A 19188-nucleotide genomic window follows, 5' to 3' on the forward strand; every position below is an offset into this window, starting at 1 on the left:
AACCATAATAGATCTCTGTAGAGAAACAGAAGGAAGTACTGTTGGGTCAGCAAAAACAAACAGGAAACAGCTTACTGTTGCAAAGAGCTTTCTTTGTGGATGTTTAAAACCTCTCCCTCTCTGTCTGTTTATGTTGCTGTCTGTAGGGCTCTGGGCTTCAGTCCTCCAGGGTGGCCGGTGCCACAGAGGCCAGGCTCAGGCACCCGCAGCCTCAGCAGGGACCTGATAATGAGGGTAAATGCACCAAACCATTAATACCTGATTAGGGCTCAATTACAGGCCTAATGAATTATGCTTAAGGCCTGAGAGACACAATAAGGAAAAGTCCCTAAAGAAAAGATAGCATAAGAGGAACGCCTGAAGTAAAGAATATGGCCTCTGTACAGTAAATGTTGAATCTTGTTGAATGCTAATGGTCTCTGCGTGATTTTTCTTCAGGCTCTTCAGCAAGTCGAGATGAGAAATCTGGCAAAAAACTACTAGACTTGGGGTACGTTGGTGACGATTCTGTATTTATATTTGTGATTACATAAAGTGTAGCTTTATATAAATGTCAGAATGAATGCAAAAGACATTCAGATGTTTTTGAATGAAGTCTCTCATGCTCACCAAGGCTGCCTTCATTTGGTCAAAAATACAGTAAAAACAGTAATATTGTGAAATGATTAAAATTTTAACTAACAGTTTTCTATTTCAATATATTTTAAAATGTAATTTCCTGTGATGGCAAAGCTGAATATTCAGCAGCCATTACACCAGTCTTCAGAAATCACTCGAATATGCTGATTTGGTGCAAAAAATAAATAATTGAAAACCGTAGTACTGTTTAATTTTTTTGTGTAATATTCTGCTTAATATTCTGTTTCATGGTTCTTTGATGAATAGAAAGTGTAAAAGAACAGCATTTATTTGAAATAGAAATATTTGTTAACATTCTAAATGTAATGCATCCTTGCTGAATAAAAGTATTTATTTAAAAAATTATATATATATATATATATATATATATATATATATTACTGACCCCAAAATTTTGAATGTTAGTGTAGATTCAATAAAAGAAGCTGTGTACATTACTGATGGAAATTCTCTTGTTGGAAATTATAACAAGCTTCTGGTAATATTTTCAGATCTTCTCTGAGGAAAAGTAAAGAAAAAGAGCAGAATCCAAAAGGATCTCCCAGTAAAAGGTAACTAAAGAACCAAAAACCTAATATACGGTAAGTGGTTACATACTGCCTACCTACCTCTGAAATAGCTGAATTTTTTAGATCCTTTTCATAGTAATGTCAGAATAAATGCATTGTACCCTAAGTCTCATGAATTGTAAAGTACATGCCCAGCTGTGCCTTAATATAATAAACATTATAAAATATAAAATTAATATAATAAAAATGACACAAAATCTTTTGGACATCTCAGATGTGCAAGACTGCAGGACATACACATTTTGCATTTGAAAGAATCTTCAATGATTCAAAGAATTGCTTAATCAATGATTAAAGAGAATTGCTCAGCAGATGCAAGGCTAAAAGGAGGTTTTATTTCCTCTGGGAATATACGGATGACCGGTCACACATCATCACAGTTCCTGGATTCCAACTGCAAATTACAATGGACTTTTAACAATGCAAAAAAAGAAAAACTAAATTAAGGCTGAAACTTAAGTCTGTAAAGCGGTGAATTAAATGCAGCTCTCGCCTGTGTGTATGATCTGTCTCAGCTCTTGTCAGCACCTGTGCTGTGTACCAGTCATTGTGTATAACCACTGAATAACCAGTCCCCTATCTTTAGCTCCACAGGGCCTTCAGCAGAGAACAGTCCTGAAAGATGCAAGAGCAAGGTAAGAAAAGTCACACAGACGTGTATGTGTATTGTATATATGTGATTGTGTGTGTGTGTGTGTGTGTGTGTGTCTATATATACTCGAGTACGAGAGCGATACCGGCTCTATATCAGCATGGCTGTGATCCGGAGGCAATCACAGCCGCTGATATAGAGCCGATATCGCTCGAATGCGAGAGTGATATTACGTTCAGTTCGACGGAACATGTGTGTAATTAAACAAGAAACAATGGAGTGCCTAATAAAACCCTCTTTTGTGCGGAACTACTTCCTTCCTCCATGGATTCAAAGCTCAAGTTGACAGTTAAACATACGTCACTTTTAGAATTGGTATCAAGGGCATGTGCTGCTTCAGTTAGGTTATTAGTGAGAAATAATGAGGTTATAAGAGAGAAACAATGCGGCAAGACGTGCATCCAAATGAGAGAGAGAGAGACCCAGAAGCTAGACGTTTCTTCTTATATTAACTAACGTACTCTACGATTAGCTCAGTGAATAATTAAAAAAATTTAAACCCGGCTAGAACAAGCGGAGTGATCCAAAATTGTTAAAGGGTGTTCCTGTAGCGATACCAGTACAATATCTCACGGTTCTCAACCAATCAGATTTGAGAACCAGAATGTGTATATATATATAACTAGTTTAAAAGAAATTGCAATCAGTTGTTTAAAATTAGAATGCTGCCTGTTTAGTGACATAACCTCCCTCTGGTGTGTTGCATTTCCATGAACAGAACTCTTTTTCCTGGCCACGCTTCTTCTCCTATTCATATTACGTGGTACTGTATCACGTCTAGTTTGTTCAGATCCAAGGCTAATCGGATGTTTCTCTCATTTTAGCTGTAGACAAACAGTAGTTGCACATTACTGTTTTATTTGCTTTGAGATTGTTGCTGAATTATTATAGAGTTTCACAAATTGAAACAGTCCATTTTGATCCTGAAATTGTGGAATTTCATTCAGCTGCATGCATTCTGACTCTTACTCTTGAATGTTTTCATCTTCTTATAATACACAAACCTCGCAAAAGGTGACCATGCTCAGGCTGTGCTCCTGGGATCAATGAAATCTTGTATTAAGTCTGAAGGACATCAGAAAAACTATGGCCTGCTACCCATGCTGAGTCAAGGCATTAAATTAGCTTTGAATTAATCACTTTTGTGCCAGCAAAGAGCCCAACATATTCAGAGTATTTTCATATTCAGTTCAGCATCTCTCTCACAGACTTTGAGGTGTTGGAGACAACCAGACTGGTAAACATGTCCATCTCATCTGTGTGGATAGTCTCTACAGGGACTCTTCAAAAAATGTAGTAAATGCAAGTTTGACGTTGAGAAAGAAAAACGACCGGTGAACATAATGCCATTTGATTCTTGAAACTGTGACTCTGAAACTCTGACCAGAATCACATTCAAATGCATCATGTTATTTGATTACACATTATGTTGGAAGAATGCGTTCATTTAAAAATGCTAATTAATTTACTCTGTGACAAATGATCAATGATCATCATTTGAGTGACAGTACCAGTCTACACACAAAGCATTTTGCCGGGGTGTGCATGTCTCCTTTTGTCTTGTTAATCTTAAGAGACTTAATTGGCTTAACTGTCAATCAACAGTAATTACACTAATAATTCTTTGTCATAGTCAATAAAACAATCAGAATCAAGGAATAAATAATTACCTCTCAAGTAATGGAGAAACAATTCAAGCAAATCCAAATGGTACATGGGTAAATGTGTCAGTCAGGTAACACTCGTGTCTTACAGGTGTATTTCTGTCTCTGTCTCTCTTCCAGGGTCCTGGTGTCACTGATGACCTCAGCCTCAGCAGCACCAGCTCCACAGAGATCAGTGGCATCCAGATGTCCGGCCCATCGCAGATACTAATGCTCTCCTCAGATGAGGTATTGTTTGTACACTTGCAACCTGATTTCTCTGTTTAAAGATCCAAAAATGTACGTTCTGTCAAGATTTACTTAGCCTCATGTTGACTTTCTCTAACTGAATTATATCTAAAGCATCACTTGCATGCTAAATTGTTCTGCCTGGAAAAATCAGCAAAGGTTTTTTTCTGATTCAGTGAGTGTTTTTCTTATCCTTGATGCTGCATTTATTAGAGTGTGGATATGATTGAAGATGAGGTGAGACTTTGTTTTAATGTGTTTGAGTCCCAGAATGACTCTTCTTCCCACGGAGTCTAGTTCTTCAATTTCTTGCATGTTCTTTGTCATCCAACAATAATTTTTGTATTAATTAATTTTTTCTCAGATTCCATTTGCTTCCTCAAAATATATTAACTATGATTTCTGGAATTATCAATCAGTGCTGATGACTATGTGACCTTGTCCAGCTAGTGCTGTACAGTAAGTTTGCGTGTGTGCGTGTGTGTGTGTGTGTGTGTCAGCTTCATTACGACAGTCCTCCTCCGAAGCTGTTCCAGTGGCAGAACCGCAGTGTGACTGAATGGACATGTCAGCAGGTGTCATGCTGGCTCATGGGTCTGAACCTGGAACAGTATGTCTCTCTTTTTACTGCCAAGAATGTGGATGGAGAGCAGCTACTCAAGCTGGACAGCTCAGCACTCAAGGTGAGGAACAGATTTGTTGGGATAAATTTAGTCTGTTAATCCTCTATTACTTCTATTGTGTGTGGTGAAAACCAAGCAAATGATGAATATAAGATGTAAAAAATATAAATTTTCAATGATCAGAAGATGACTTTAACATCAACTTCATTTTTGCACATTAAGAGTCATAAATTTGTATATTGCACTAATAAATTAGCTAAATATTTCAAAATATTTATATTTTTTATATAACGCATTATTAAAGTATCTACTTATTTAATATGCCATACACATTTTTTAGGTTTAAAATTACCTACATTTATGTCTTAAACATTTAAATTTCAATTTACATTAACAAAAGCTTTTATTAACTTTATTTATTTATTTAAAAAAAAAGTTTTTGATTTAAGTAATGAAGTCCATTTTATACAAGAAAATTAAATCAAACATTTTTTTTAAATATTAAATGTGTGCAATAGATGGTTAGGTGTTGTTTTTATCCGTATTTTGTTTCTCCTGCCATATGCTAAAATTGTTAGAATAATTCATGTCCCATCTGCTTTCCCTCCAATGAGAAAGTTGTCTTTAGAGATTAGCATAGTTTCTTCAGATTCATCTGAACATCCTGTAAGTGTGTCTGTTTGTGTTTTTGGCAGGCTCTGGGTGTAGAGTCCTCTCAGGATCGGGCTCTGATAAAGAAAAAGCTGAAGGATGTAAAAGTGTTGATGGAAAAAGCTAGAAGAAACAGAGAGAAAATTGAGAAACAGCGCAAGAAGGAACTGGAGCAGGTTCAGAAACAGGTCCGGAAAAACAGCAAATCCTCCGGACCAGGAGAGGGCGCTACTGAATGACACTACTCACCTCACTACTGTCTCACCATTATAAGTACAGACCAGTTCAGCATTTCACGGGACTGAAAGTTCATTGAAAAAGGGGCTTACTGCTATTGAGCTGCCATTGGATGAATTGAAACCAAAATTTCCAGATATGGATTTTGTTATTTTTATCGAACAATATTCGGGGGTTTTTTTTTCACGTTTTAGCAGAATGATCACTGCTTTTTTGGTTTCCTATGTTTTATGTCTGATTAATATCTATTTATTTGCATATGGAGAATATGTATATATAGAACCAGAGCATATCAAGCTCATAACTCATCCATGACAGAAAAAACTCTGCATTACAAGCACCTTTAGACGTTGAGACAATGTACATATGCAGAAAGCATATATATGAATATGTCTAACGTGCCATTTTCTATCAAAAGAAGGATAGTTTGTTAAGTGAACGCGGAAAGTTTTTAATAAGATAGCTTTGACAAAGCACAGGTCATAGTGATGGACAGTGTTGCTGTCGAGTGTCTCTTCACCTCAAAGAGTTTGAGTGCTGCTCACAAGAACCACTACAGTCTGATTCACTGGCAAACACAAACCTTATTGTGAGAAGAAAGCCATTCCAAGTAATGAGATATCATGGACCCTCTTTGTGGATATTTCACTGTATACTTTGAACCTCCTGTTTGGATCTCCTTCATTGACCTGCCACTATTCAAGATGAATACAACTGAAGTGTATGCTCTTCTCCAAGCTTGAATCCTCATAATGATCTTTGGGGGAAAATTGTGGCAGTAGGATACTAAACGATTTCAGAAGTTTGTCATTTTAAACTCTTCTCCAGAGATGCGAGACTTGTACTCTAAAAGAAAAAAAGCAAGAAAAAAGACTGCTGCTTCTATTTCACAGCTACCTGCTTCTAGCCCTCTCCATCGCCCTGAGCTAGATTCTCAGTTAGACCCAAGTGCTGCCTTTTGAAGTGCTGTTTAGATTTTGATTTGATTTTATGGTTTGTGGTTACAGTCTGGAACACACTGGTTGTGTGAATGCACCTCTGTTTTACCGGCATCCAAATGTTGTAGAGCAGATGACAAATGTGCACTTAAAACGGACCTATCCATGTACAGTACACTACCATTCAAAAGTGTGGGGTCAGTAGGATTTCTGAAAGAAATTCATGCTTTTATTCAGCAGGGATGCATTCAATTGACCGAAAGTGACAGTAAAGACATTACAAATGTTACAAAATATTTTTATTTCCAATGAATGCTTTTCTTTGAAACTTCAGCTTTGCCATCACAGGAATAAATTACATTTTAAAATATATTATACTGTATGGCAGAGTTAGTCAGGGTATATAGAGGAACTCCACGCAATGCCTGAGAAAAGAGCATTAACCTGTGTATTTTTGTTCGTCATAGCCGCATGAGGGACCTCAATGTGCCATACCCATTCTTTCCAAAACTAGAGTTGTTTTAAATTGTAAATTAAAAAATGTTTTGGTCAAATAAATGCAGCCTTGGTGAGCATAAAACTGACCCCAACTCTTAAACAGTAGTGTATGTTATTTTATCAGGCTAGATTTTATTCAGTTTGATCCCATTGTTTTTAATCCGTTATTTGTCTCATTCATAAAGAGAGCACCGTAATGTAGTAAATAAGTAGTCTTTTATAGAGTAATTTACTGCATAGAGTAACCAGTATCGCCTCTATCAATTTATCCTGGGTTGTATTTTTAAATTTATGCAACACATTTCCCATATGTATCAATTGTAAGTATACAAAACACAGTAACCCACAGATGTCATTTTGCATTTCAGAATCCACTTTGACGAGTCGTATTAACCCTGTTTAACCCACCTTCTTTTCACTGCCCAAATTATCTGTCCATATCACATTTTTCTCAATTCTGCATTCTTGTAAACATGCTGTTTTCCCATTTGTAATAATACATACCGTTCATGTTTACATTTGAATTACTGATTATTTCCATGGCAACTCAAAGGCAGCTTCAGTGGAACTTGGGCACTGTACAGAGGACATTAGGCAGTGCCTCATGACCCTGTGGATTTATTACAAGCACTCAAATGTGACTCCATGGAAGATTATATTCATTGTTAATTAGTGAATTATTTATCTCTAATAATTTTAAGTCTTGTCATAGTATATGTATTTCCCAATCAAAGAAATGTTTGTAAATCAGTTCACATTATTTATTTATGAAGCAAAAAATTATTACCAAAAAACTTTTAATTGTAATCAGAAAGAATTAGGAGATTGTATGTTTGTTAATTAACTCACAATGCTCTTGTGACCATATCTTTTATTATTGTAATTGCAAAACGATGTTTGTCTTAACATTATGATGTTAATCCTTTCTAACCCTCTGCAATGAATCAACTGAAAAGAATAACCTACTGTAGATCCACATCTAACCTGTCTACCGATATACTGACTTTTGTATGTGACAGTTAAGCAATAGCTTTTAATCCCGGCATTTTTTATCGATTCCATGAGGAGACCGAAGACCGGGTCTGTCTGTTTGAATGTGTCTGCGTGCAGGGATAATCACGTACGGATCTGAGGACAGAAATGTGCTTCTCTTTCATGGGTTATTTGGTGTTTTCACTATACTGTATGGCAGAGTTAGTCAGGGTATATAGAGGAACTGCACGCAATGCCTGAGAAAAGAGCATTAACCTGTGTATTTTTGTTCGTCATAGCCGCATGAGGGACCTCAATGTGCCATACCCATTCTTTCCAAAACTACTAAATTCTATCCTTTATTTTTGTTCATGAAAAATTAAAAGCCTTGTGTGTCATGTTGGACTGTAAATACACTTCAAATGACATATTTGATCAGACAAATACAACGAAAGATCATTCCAAACTTGTCTCGAGTTGTCCATGTGCAAGCCGTTTGTGGATTCAGTGGATGCTTTGAACATTTCAGAAAACGTAACTATTTTACGTTTTGGTGCATTGGAATTTGTATATGAAATTGTATATAGAAAGGTATAATTCTTAGAAAGAAAAAAAACAAACAAACATGAATATCCACCCCTAAACCTAACCCTCAGCGGGCCGTAAACAGATCATACAAAAACTTAAGAATGCAAATTGCACTTGTTTGTGGATTCAGTGGATGCTTTGAACATTTCAGAAAACGTAACTATTTTACGTTTTGGTGCATTGGAATTTGTATATGAAATTGTATATAGAAAGGTATAATTCTTAGAAAGAAAAAAAACAAACAAACAAACATGAATATCCACCCCTAAACCTAACCCTCAGCGGGCCGTAAACAGATCATACAAAAACTTAAGAATGCAAATTGCACTTAAAAATAATACAAATTATTGTTTGAAATAACTATTTCTTAAGTTAAATTTTTACTTGTGATGGCAAGGCCCCATTTTCTGCAGTCCATTTACTTCCAGTCTGCAAATAGCCTTGTTACACCATCCATAAGAAATCCGTCTGTTTTGATTTAGTACTTGAGAAACTTTTATTGTCAGCACATCTGAAAATGGTAGTGCTGCTTAATGACCTGATACTGAATGCTTTATTTCAGCTTTATTGGTGTGCGCTTTTTGAAAAATGAAACTTTATGACTTTATTTCACCTATTTGTAATGTAATGTCTTGTTATCTGTCACAAGTATACTTATTTATTTATTACAAGATGGCCAATACCAAGGTGTGGCTTTGCGGCACTTTTGGACCGTTTGCCATTGATAGATATTGCCCAAAATACCATAAGATCATATACAATCAGGGCCGTAGTTTGCAGTTCTTTTAATTGTGCACGAGTGCTCTCGAAAAGTGTGATCAGATTTGCGCGAGGCATTCCTATCGCGAAGGAAGCTGATGGTAATATCAATGTGTGATCTATTTGAATTCTATTGAGAAATTGCCACTTTAAAATGCTATGGATTAAGTCGAACATAATCTATAAAGGCATTTAAACTAATAAGACTAATGAAAAGAGGAGAAAACATAATTTTGCACCAGCACTAACATATATTAAAATAATTTTAAACTACTCGCGACCACCTTTACCAGAAGAATTTATCACGTTTTACTGTAGGCTTATTTATTGTGGTACATTTTGTTGAACTTGTTGTACAATTTCTAATAGATAATCTGTTAAGGGAATAGATTTTCCCTATTTATATAACAACTGTGGCATGTTGTAGCTATTGTTTCTAATAAATGTGCAGGCTAATAAGTTATAAGTTGTTTTTCATAACTGCTATATAGATTAATTTTTTTTAAAGTAATTATCGGCCTGGTAAAATTAAATGCAGCCTTGGTGAGCATAAGAGACTTCTTTCAAACACATAAAAAAATATTACAGAGACAAAACTTTTGAAAAGTACTGTATTTCCAAAAAACAAACAAACAAAAACAATAAATTAGGCTGTGTAAAGAAAACAGTATTTCGTGGTATATGACAAAAACACTTTTTGACCTGAATGTAGAACACAATGATGTATTCATCTATTCATTAAGTCCGTTCATGAAGTTGCTTTTTCTTCATTTAGAGGTACAGGAATTTCTATGATTCTTTGTTTGCTGTCTGCACCAACAATCCACGCACTCTACAGCATCTGGCCAGATGTACAATACGTGCTGCAATGTCGAATCGCTGTGAACGGGGTGTCCAGAAGCTCCCTCTTCCTTCATCAGTGAAGAAATACTTACTTCTGGAGCCTGTAGGGATCATATACTGACACTGTTTCTGCATTATACAACTTGTGCATTTTCTTCAAATTCAGATTTTGTTACAGTGTAAACAATGCTCCAAAGCTTGCTTGCTTTTTGTTTTCTTATGTTTTTTTAATATTATATATAGATAATGAATAATTTGATATTAATGCTAATAATATTTAATATATTCTAAATATTACTTCTAAATATTATACATTCAAAAGTTTTTGGTCTTTCCACATCCACACACATAAAAAAACTCAAGTTTTAATGAAAGACTATCAAGATCTGGGCTAAATAATCAAACTCAGGCCTTAAGCTTGTCTGCTAAGACTGTAGATCATTTTTTGAGGGGGAAATGAACAACGGAAGCCACATTTAGCATAAGAGGATAATATCAGTGAGTACACCAACAGCACATTACAGATGACAACTGACTAGGATGAGATGTCTAAGCCACTAGTCCTTTTGTTGGAGGAAAAACTGAAGTGCTTATCGGGGTTTAACCCTGAATAATGAAAGCAGACACAATAGTCATGGATCCTCTTTAGAGGGGCCTTATTTAGTTTAAGCTAAGGGGGTTTTAAAGGCCGTTTTTTTGACAAGTTAAATCACTTTAATGAATTTTAGAATCCAAGATTACAAATAAAGGTAAAAAGGTTGAGCTGGATGAATGTTTGGAATTCTGTGAACTACAGTTTTAAATTCTATGTTCCCAAGAGCCTCAAGACCTAGTAGAGATTATTATGCTTTACCCGAATAAGTACACATTATCACTTGTTTCATTTTGAACAAAACGAATGAAAACAAAAGAATCAGTTTTTTTAACAAATCTTTTTTAGGTGAACGAGTCGTTCTTGTTCACTTTCAATCAGGGTATCTTCCGTCCAATCAATTTTTGTTTTAATATTGAAATCTGAAAAATGAAAAACGGCACATATTTCGTTTTCAATTATTCAAACAAAACGAAAAATCAAGAATCCGGCTGTGCATCAATTCAAGCTTTTTAGAAAATGTAAGGACTTTAATAAAACTTGATCTTGAGCGACTGTGGTGAATTTAACAAACTGAATTTCCATGACTCACTTATCTTAGAAAAGACTCTTTTGACACCTACACTGGCATAACGATGGGACCTTCAGAAGTGATTCATGAACGAACCTGAACAAATCTTTTTGCTGGACAGATTCAAAAGAATCAAGTCACTGAGATTAACATAACTTTCTGCTATACAATGTAAGTTTACTGTACAGTATGTTTTTCAGTACTTACCCACCATAGGTAACTACTTGTTAGCCATAAAATCTAATAAACAAGCGCACAGGAGACGGGGATATACAAATTCAGAATAACAATTTCAGGCTTTTATTGAAGGTTCTGTGACTAAATTTATGTTTGTCCTTTCAGCCTTTGAGATACAGTATCTCTCTTTGAAAGTCATTGGCCTCAGCACTTGGTAATCTATTTTTGATGAGTGGAAGTGGTCTTTTCATTCTAGTCAGCATGGTTGCCATCTCCTTTAATGGTGGGTTCTGTGATTATTGGGTCGTATGTGAGTTTAGGATGGTATCTGTTCTTCCTTTCTCTCTCTGTACCCCACACAATGTCACCTGGAAGCAATGATTCTTCCTCCGAAAAGACAGTCTGCTTCCACTTATTCTCTACAGAAGAGATAAAACATAGAAACAGCCACCAACAAATCAACCTCTGACCCTGTTATGGTACAGACCAACTTTTATTTGCATTGTATGAGATTAAATTATATATTATATTTTGAGCACATTAAAAGTGATAATCTTATAATCAAGTCCACAATGTAGAGCAACATGCACTGTATGTTCCTGTGGAAATTAGGAACTAGCAGCAGTTGTGTGGTTTTAAAAACGATTCGAGTACATTGTGTGAATGACTGACAGGTCAGGCGGTGTGGTTAAGATTCTTAAAATAGCACTATTTTCCAGGGAGGGTGGGGCCACCAGTCACAGCCACCATATCAAGTGCTGTTAGGAGAGACTGGAGAGACGTGCAAAAGAAAAGATGGATCATTTTGTTCTGGGCTTATGGCTACTGGCCAGAAATAAACACAGGATCTGTGCCAAGATCCTGTCCTTAAGTAAGACTGTAGCTCTCCTGCTAGATTTCCCAGGCTGCACAACTAAGACTACAACAGACTAGATTGTAAAAGACTCAAAATATAAAAAAAAAAAAAAGTTCAAAATGGTTTACACTACCATTTAAAAGCTTGGGAAAGAAATAGACATTTGATAGGTAATGTTGCATTTCAAGTGTCAATTTTTATGTTATATAACAGTCGCAAGTTCCCATTTAAAAGTTTGGGGTCATTAAGGTTTTTTTTTTTAAATGCCGTTCTACTCATCAAAAAATCCCGAAAAAAAAAAGATCATAGTTTTCACAAAAATATCAAGCAGCACAACTGTTTTCAACATTGATAATCATGTGACTGAAGACTGGAGTAATGGCTGCTGAAAATTCAGCTTTGCAATCACAGGAATAAATGACATTTTAAAATAGTACTAGAAAGTTGTAATTGTAATATCAGAATCAGAATCAGAAAGAGCTTTATTGCCAAGTATGTCTATACTGTAATAATATCACTATACTGTCCTTTTACACAAATAAATCAAAGTCCCTTTAAGGGGGTATTCTATAGTCTTTGAATGAATGCAAATTTGGTGAACATAAGAAACTTAAAAAAATATAATAATAATAATAATAATGATAATAGTAATAATAAAATAAAATAAAAAACACCACCAACCCCAAATACTTTTGAATCGTAGTGCAAAAAAAAAAAAAAAAGTAAACAATGTAACACAATGTGTGTAAAAGAAAATATTTTTTACAATATTCTGTCATTATTTTCTCACCCCCCATTGTCTCAACCCTGTTTTGACTGAGTTTCTTGCGTACAACAAAAAAGGAGTCATTTAGAAGAATGTCCAAGCTGGAACGTTCCATATAATGGAATTCTAAAAAAGAAATGAAATTCTTTAAAAAAGACATGAAAGAAAATGAAACCATTTTTTTCATTCATTGTTTTAATAGTACAGAAAATGGCACAATAAAAAGAAAACATGTTACGAATGGATTCGTGTGTTGCTAGGGAAACGGCATATCACTCGTTCGTGTGCGTGTGCATAGGTCTTCCCCTGTGTTTCTCTGTCTCTCCCTCTTTCGCTCTAATTGATTACAGGTGGAGCTGATTAGGAGGACTGAATTGGTTGAGGACAGGAACGATTGCCGCAGTACTTAAGCCATCCGGTGGAAGGAATCGTTGGCTCGAGTCCAGAGAAGGAGAACACTGGACTGTGACTGGAGCACTGATGGCAGGAAATGACGGTAGCTCTGGTAGTGATCCGGAAATGGAAGACGAATCGTGTAGCGGGAGTGCAGGAGGGAGTGAATGGTGGAAAGTAGTCAATCGGAAAAGAAAGAAAAACAATAGTCAGGGATCATTTACGGATAGTGGAAAGGAGGATCATGTGAGTAGGAAAAATATAGAGGAATACAAAGTAATGATGAAATTTGCAGAACCTGGTATGACGATAAACCCGATTAAACTGACCAAATCTCTGAACAAAGCGTTAGGAGAAATAAATAGTGCAAAGACTCTGAGAGATGGAAACTTGATTATTAGTGCTCCACACTCCAGTCCAGTTGGTGGCGGTAAATGCACCAGAAGTTGGTTTGCCATCCGCCATAAAACGTTATTAGAAGAAGAAGAAGAATCGTTGGCTCCCCGCTCTCTTGGTGGCTACTGTTGTGCTCGCTGTGTGACGTGTGTTGGCGAAAGGATCGCTAATTTAGACATTTGTTGTCAATTATTGAATTATGCAACAGTTTATTTGTATTCGATATTTGTTACGTTTGGACGCTTACTTCCTGGACCTTGTTAAGTGGAGCTTGGTTGGGAGGTGGGTGCCTGTTTGTTTTGTTCGTTTTCTCCTGTTTATGTTAGCAGGGAGGTAAGAACTTGTATTTTATTTGTTATCTGATTTCTAGGTTAGTTTATTAGTAGTTTTGTTTATTGTAATTTTCTTTGGCAAATTGCCCCTCCCGAAGTTTATGATGTTTCTTTTGTTAATAAACTTACTTTTATTTGCACTAAGTGTTTTGTGGTTGACAAATTTAAGAATGAGAGCGGGGACCCCAGGGATCTTTCCTTTAGATGGATCCCTGTTAACTGTTATGGACCCGTTTATTTCTCTTTGAGTAGGGATTTAATGCGTTGTTCGTAACAGACAAAACTAGAAAGGCAAATCTGCACAATCCTGAGATAATATATTTAAAACAAGACATTTATCTTTCATTTATATGCAAATGAAAATAACCAAAATATTGCCTCTTCAGTGTTTTCATGCTTAAAAAAAAAAGCAAATAGAGCTACATATCATTTGTTCATACAGAATACCTGAAACGTTCACCCAGAAGCTGTTGTCACAAAGATCATACATTTTTTTTGTGGTCATAAAAAGCTTTACACACAACAAAAAGCAACACCGTCTAATCCATCTAGCCAGTTTTAAATGAATAACATAGCAACGAACCTGGGCCCAAACTTTGTCGGTTTCTTCTGACACAACTCAATCTATTATTACATATTAGATAGTGTTAAATGAAATTCATGGTTTTTAATGTCAGTGACGTTACTTGGATTTTCATCATGACAACTTTTATGTTTATGAAATGATTTGGCCTCATTGATAGCATCACATTTTTACACCCAAAACTAAATGGAGTGTTATACAGTAGGTCCAACTGAGGAACATTTCAAGATCACAATCAAGAGACACACAACTATGGTCATTCTAATGTTTGCATTGTGAATGCAATTTAACCAAGGAAATATATAAAACCTTGGTTACTTTCAGATGCTCGTGTGTTCTCCCAAATATTTGCTAGAGATACATGCTATAACTTACACAAAGCTGGTAACTTGGCCCCACTGACTAAAACACAAGTTCACATACTCAAAACACATTTACAAATCTGTGGTAATGTGTAGGAATCAACACGTGCTCAAACGACCAGTCAGCTTCAGTACATTTGACTGAAGTCTCTAACATCACAGAAGAGGAGTTAACATGTTTTTCTGTCTTGTGAAACTCTAAATGAAAATGTTAGCACCGCAGATGAAGTGCATGGGGTATTATAAGCAATGTGAGCTGTGGAAGACAAAAATGCCCTTGTTATTCAGACTGTAACATTCAAGAAGTCAATTATCAACCATTTGATAATACCATGCTTCTGAAATACCTCAACAGTCACATACATGGTTACCCAAATGAACTCCACTATAGTTTACAGCCCTGTTCAGTCCTTGTGTTTATCGTATGAGCTTCTCCTTCCTCTCAAACACTGTACTCGTACTTTCCCAGTATTTTGGGCTCGCTGCTTGGGATGCACCAGTCATCCGCTTCTGTGCTCGTCTGATAATGCCTTAAGGCTGACTTGTTAAAGACAGGAAGTCTTTCTATTGATTCAGTGGATAAGGCCTGTGAAAAAAGAGGGAGAGTAAATTAAATAGTTTTAACATTTAAAAAATGTCAGCCAATTCTAAATTCTAAACGTGTGGTGATATTTAGTTGTTTTGTTTGGCAAATTTTTGCAGGTGAAATCCAGTCATTTCAAAAGGAGTCCATGTGATTGAAAATATCACAAAAGATTTCCCCACACAGATTTCGCAACAGGTTCAAGTTGGTCATGGAACCTAACCAAACAGTTTTGGTTCCAATTGACTTCCATTGAATGGGAAACCGAAACAGTTTGGATACCAACATTCTTCAAAATAGCTTCTTCTGCGGTTTGCAGAAGAAAGAAAAACATACAGGCTAAAAATGACATGAGGCTGAGTAAATATAAGTATTTATCCGTCATGTAAAAAGCAATTCCAGATTGCATTGTGACGAGCTCAGTGGGGAAAAAAATCCAATACTGTGGACGTAAGAAATTAAGATATTTAATACTGATGCTTATTACCGTATTGTGCTGTTAGCTTAGCAATATGCTAACAACAGACTCCATTGAAATCAATCGTGAGTTGAGTTTTTTTTCGGTGCGCAATTGTATCTGTGGCGCGTATACTAATCCTCTACATTGCGACTAAATCTTCACTCTGGGCGACTAGATGTCTAATATTAGCCGATGTCTAATAAATTCTCAGATTTTACTCACCAGTGTGTAATTACAAAGCAGCAGCAAGTGACACAATTAAATGTGAAATTTTGAAGTAGACAGTCTGAAATAGTGTTTTCTTTGTTTTATTTATCATCTCAAAAAAATACTTTTTTAAAAGTGTAGGTAGTAGGCAGTGAGGCTAGGTAGTGCTAGAGTGTACCTTTAGGTATATGACTGCCGATGTGCCGTATCCCTCCATAGAGTAGAGCTGCAGATCTCCCTGGAAGTACTTGGCATAAAGGCGGGAAATAGGAAGACCATAGCCAAAACCAGCCTGCGAAGAAAGAAAGCCATGGTAAGTTTGTGAGAGAAAGAGAAAACATTACAACTGCATTACAATGCTAGTCTGGTATAAACAACAAACTGAACTTTTGGTAATTTTGTTAATTTATAATCCTGTAAGCTCACAGTTTACTTCAAAACATGACTGTGGATCAAAGATTTACCATGTGGTATCACTGCACAACAAAGACAATCTGCATAAAAGTATGTTTAATTAACCAGCCTAGGTTCTTACCAGGGGAGCATTACGGGTGTTTTCAGCCACAGGACTCGGTGCAGTTGAATACATGTAGCTGAAAAGCCTTTCGATTTTCCTCAAAGGAACCCCACCTCCTCTGTCAGACATCTAATACAACACAAGAGTCATTACAAACATGTTTGGCTCTTGCCAGTATGTTGAAGTTAAGACAGAGATAAAATATTCAGCTTCTGCTGACCCGTTACATCTGTGCGTCTGAGAAAGCATGAGCGCTGAGGTGTTAAAGAAAGCTCACCTTGATGGTCAGATCTTCTCCTCCTAGAGAAACTCTCACTTTGATTGGTGGGAGATGTAGGCTGGTCTCATGGGTTTCCACAGTTGCTCTCATTGCATTCTGTTATAGAGAAAAAAACAAATTGTCATCAAATGCTTGATGGTCAAGTCATTCCAAACCCCTGTGGAACACAAAAGGAGACATTTAGCTGAATGTCTATGCTGCTCTTTTAAAAAAAAAAAACATACAACTTGTTTACTATATTCCAAGTCTTCTGAATCCATACGACAGCTTTGGATGAGGAACAATGTTTTAGTCATTATTCACTGAAAATCTAGCTCTTAAATCTCAGTTACACTTGCACATACAGTATCTCACAAAAGTAAGTACACCCCTCACTTTTCAGCAACCATTTTAGTATATCTTTTCAAGGGACAATACTATAGAAATGAAACTTGGATATATTTTAGAGTAGTCAATGTGTTGCTTGTATAGCAGTACAGATTTACTGTCCTCTGAAAATAACTCAACATACATTATTGTCAAAATAGCTGGCAACAAAAGTGAGTACACCCTAAGTGATAACAGCTGTATGTCGTTTAACCATGCAAAGCCACATGTCCTATTCATCATGTTCATGTTTTTGTCTGCTTGACAGGACCATACAAATTTGTGTATCTTGTATTCGAGCAGTTAAAATTTGGTGCTTTGAGTACAATTCTCTCATACTGACCACTGGATGTTCAACATGGCACCTCATGGCAAAGAACTCTCTGAGGATTTGAGAATTAGAATTGTTGCTCTCCACAAAGATGGCCTAGGAAATAAGAAGATCTGTAACACCCTTAAACTGAGTTGCAGTACAGTGGCCAGGGTCATACAGAGGTTTTCTAAGACGAGTTCCACTCGGAACAGGCCTCGCAAGGGCCGATCAAAGAAGTTGAGTCCTCGTGCTGTGCATCAGGCACAGAAGCTGGCTTCAAAAAAACAGACGCACGAGTGCTGCCAGCATTGCTTTAGAGGTTGCAGAAGCGGGAGTTCAGCTAGTCAGTGCTCAAACCATACGCCGCACACTGCAACAAGTCAGTTTGCATGGCCGTCGTCCCAGAAGGAAGCCTCTTCTAAAGAAAGCCCGCAAACAGTTTTCTGAAGACAACCTGTCCAAGAGCATGGATTACTGGAACCATGTCCTGTGGTCTGATGAGACTAAGATAAACTTGTTTGGCTCAGATGGTGTCCAGCATGTGTGGCAACACCCTGGTGAGGAGTACCAAGGAAATTGTGTATTGCCTACAGTCAAGCATGGTGGTGGTAGCATCATGGTCTGGGGCTGCATGAGTGCTGCTGGTACTGGGGAGCTACGGTTCATTGAGGGACACATGGATTCCAGCATGTACGGTGACATTCTGAAGCAGAACATGATGCCCTCCCTTCAGAAACTGGGCTGAACGGCAGTTTTCCAACATGATAACGACCCCAAACACACCGCCAAGATGACAACTGCCTTGCTGAGAAAGCTAAAGGTGAAGGTGATCAGGGGTGTGTCTACGTGGTGGCCAGGGGTGGCACCGGCCCCCCCTGAAATTTGGCTGGCCTCCCCAGGTGCCCCCCCTACCAGATGTCTTGTGATAGGCTTGTTTTTAGTACATTTCTAACTGCATCTGGCAGTGGCGGATCCTGGCATGTGTAGGCAGCTGCCTAGGGCCGCTTTCTTATCTTCTTTATACTTAATTTTAGGCGGTTTCTATAGTGTGATGTTAATGACAATGTCGAGAGCGCATAATGTTACGCGATCCATGTGCGCGAGGACGAATCTCTCCACTCCCAAGCGGATTTCCTTCACTCACACAAAACTGGATGTGCGCCTTTAAATATTGTTTCTTAATGAATTGGCTCTGCTCTGTCACTCTTTGTTTAGTGAGTGTACACAATGTATTATAACATACATCGTTCTGCAAACACATCGTCCTCCCCCCGGCCACCCTCTTTTGAGCCAGTGCCCCCGACTTGATCCCAGCAACAACCTGTGCAGCCCTGGTAAATTCCATGCCCAGGAGGATTAAGGCAGTGCTAGATAACAATGGTGCTCACACAAAATATTGACACTTTGGACACAGTTTTGACATATTCACTTTGGGTGTACTCACTTTTGTTGCCAGTTATTTAGACAACAATGGCTGTATGTTGAGTTATTTTTAGAGGACAGTAAATCTGTACTGCTATACAAGCTGCACATTGACTAGTCTAAAGTATATCCAATTTTCATTTCTATAGTA

At 37.0% G+C, this 19188-nt stretch overlaps 2 protein-coding genes across 5 annotated transcripts in view; one reads left to right on the forward strand and one right to left on the reverse strand.

Annotated features, from left to right (window-relative positions):
- Positions 1 to 6435, forward strand: part of LOC107591592 (neurabin-1-like) — a 53140-nt gene extending 46705 nt beyond the window's left edge. For 2 of the 4 annotated variants that reach the window (XM_016280782.1, XM_016280781.1), the window contains exons 13-20: positions 147 to 234; positions 439 to 490; positions 1131 to 1190; positions 1795 to 1843; positions 3645 to 3752; positions 3966 to 3989; positions 4253 to 4435; positions 5071 to 6435. In XM_016280782.1, the coding sequence (XP_016136268.1) occupies positions 147 to 234; positions 439 to 490; positions 1131 to 1190; positions 1795 to 1843; positions 3645 to 3752; positions 3966 to 3989; positions 4253 to 4435; positions 5071 to 5265 (759 nt within the window). In that variant the 3' untranslated portion in view covers positions 5266 to 6435. Of the gene's footprint in view, positions 1 to 146; positions 235 to 438; positions 491 to 1130; positions 1191 to 1794; positions 1844 to 3644; positions 3753 to 3965; positions 4436 to 5070 lie in introns of those variants that run through there. The other 2 variants (XM_016280783.1, XM_016280785.1) reach the window with 2 other exon arrangements.
- A 7867-nt stretch (positions 6436 to 14302) lies between these two features.
- LOC107591595 (pyruvate dehydrogenase (acetyl-transferring) kinase isozyme 2, mitochondrial-like) overlaps positions 14303 to 19188 on the reverse strand; it is a 15788-nt gene continuing 10902 nt past the window's right edge. The window contains exons 9-11 of the mRNA XM_016280790.1: positions 16675 to 16785; positions 16318 to 16431; positions 14303 to 15475 (exon numbers count right to left, since the gene is read on the reverse strand). Of these exons, the coding sequence (XP_016136276.1) occupies positions 15332 to 15475; positions 16318 to 16431; positions 16675 to 16785 (369 nt within the window). The 3' untranslated portion in view covers positions 14303 to 15331. The remainder of the gene's footprint in view (positions 15476 to 16317; positions 16432 to 16674; positions 16786 to 19188) is intronic.

This window comes from Sinocyclocheilus grahami, unplaced genomic scaffold (assembly GCF_001515645.1).
Source record: "Sinocyclocheilus grahami isolate Dianchi unplaced genomic scaffold, SAMN03320097.WGS_v1.1 scaffold144.1, whole genome shotgun sequence".
NCBI classification, from domain to species: domain Eukaryota; kingdom Metazoa; phylum Chordata; class Actinopteri; order Cypriniformes; family Cyprinidae; genus Sinocyclocheilus; species Sinocyclocheilus grahami.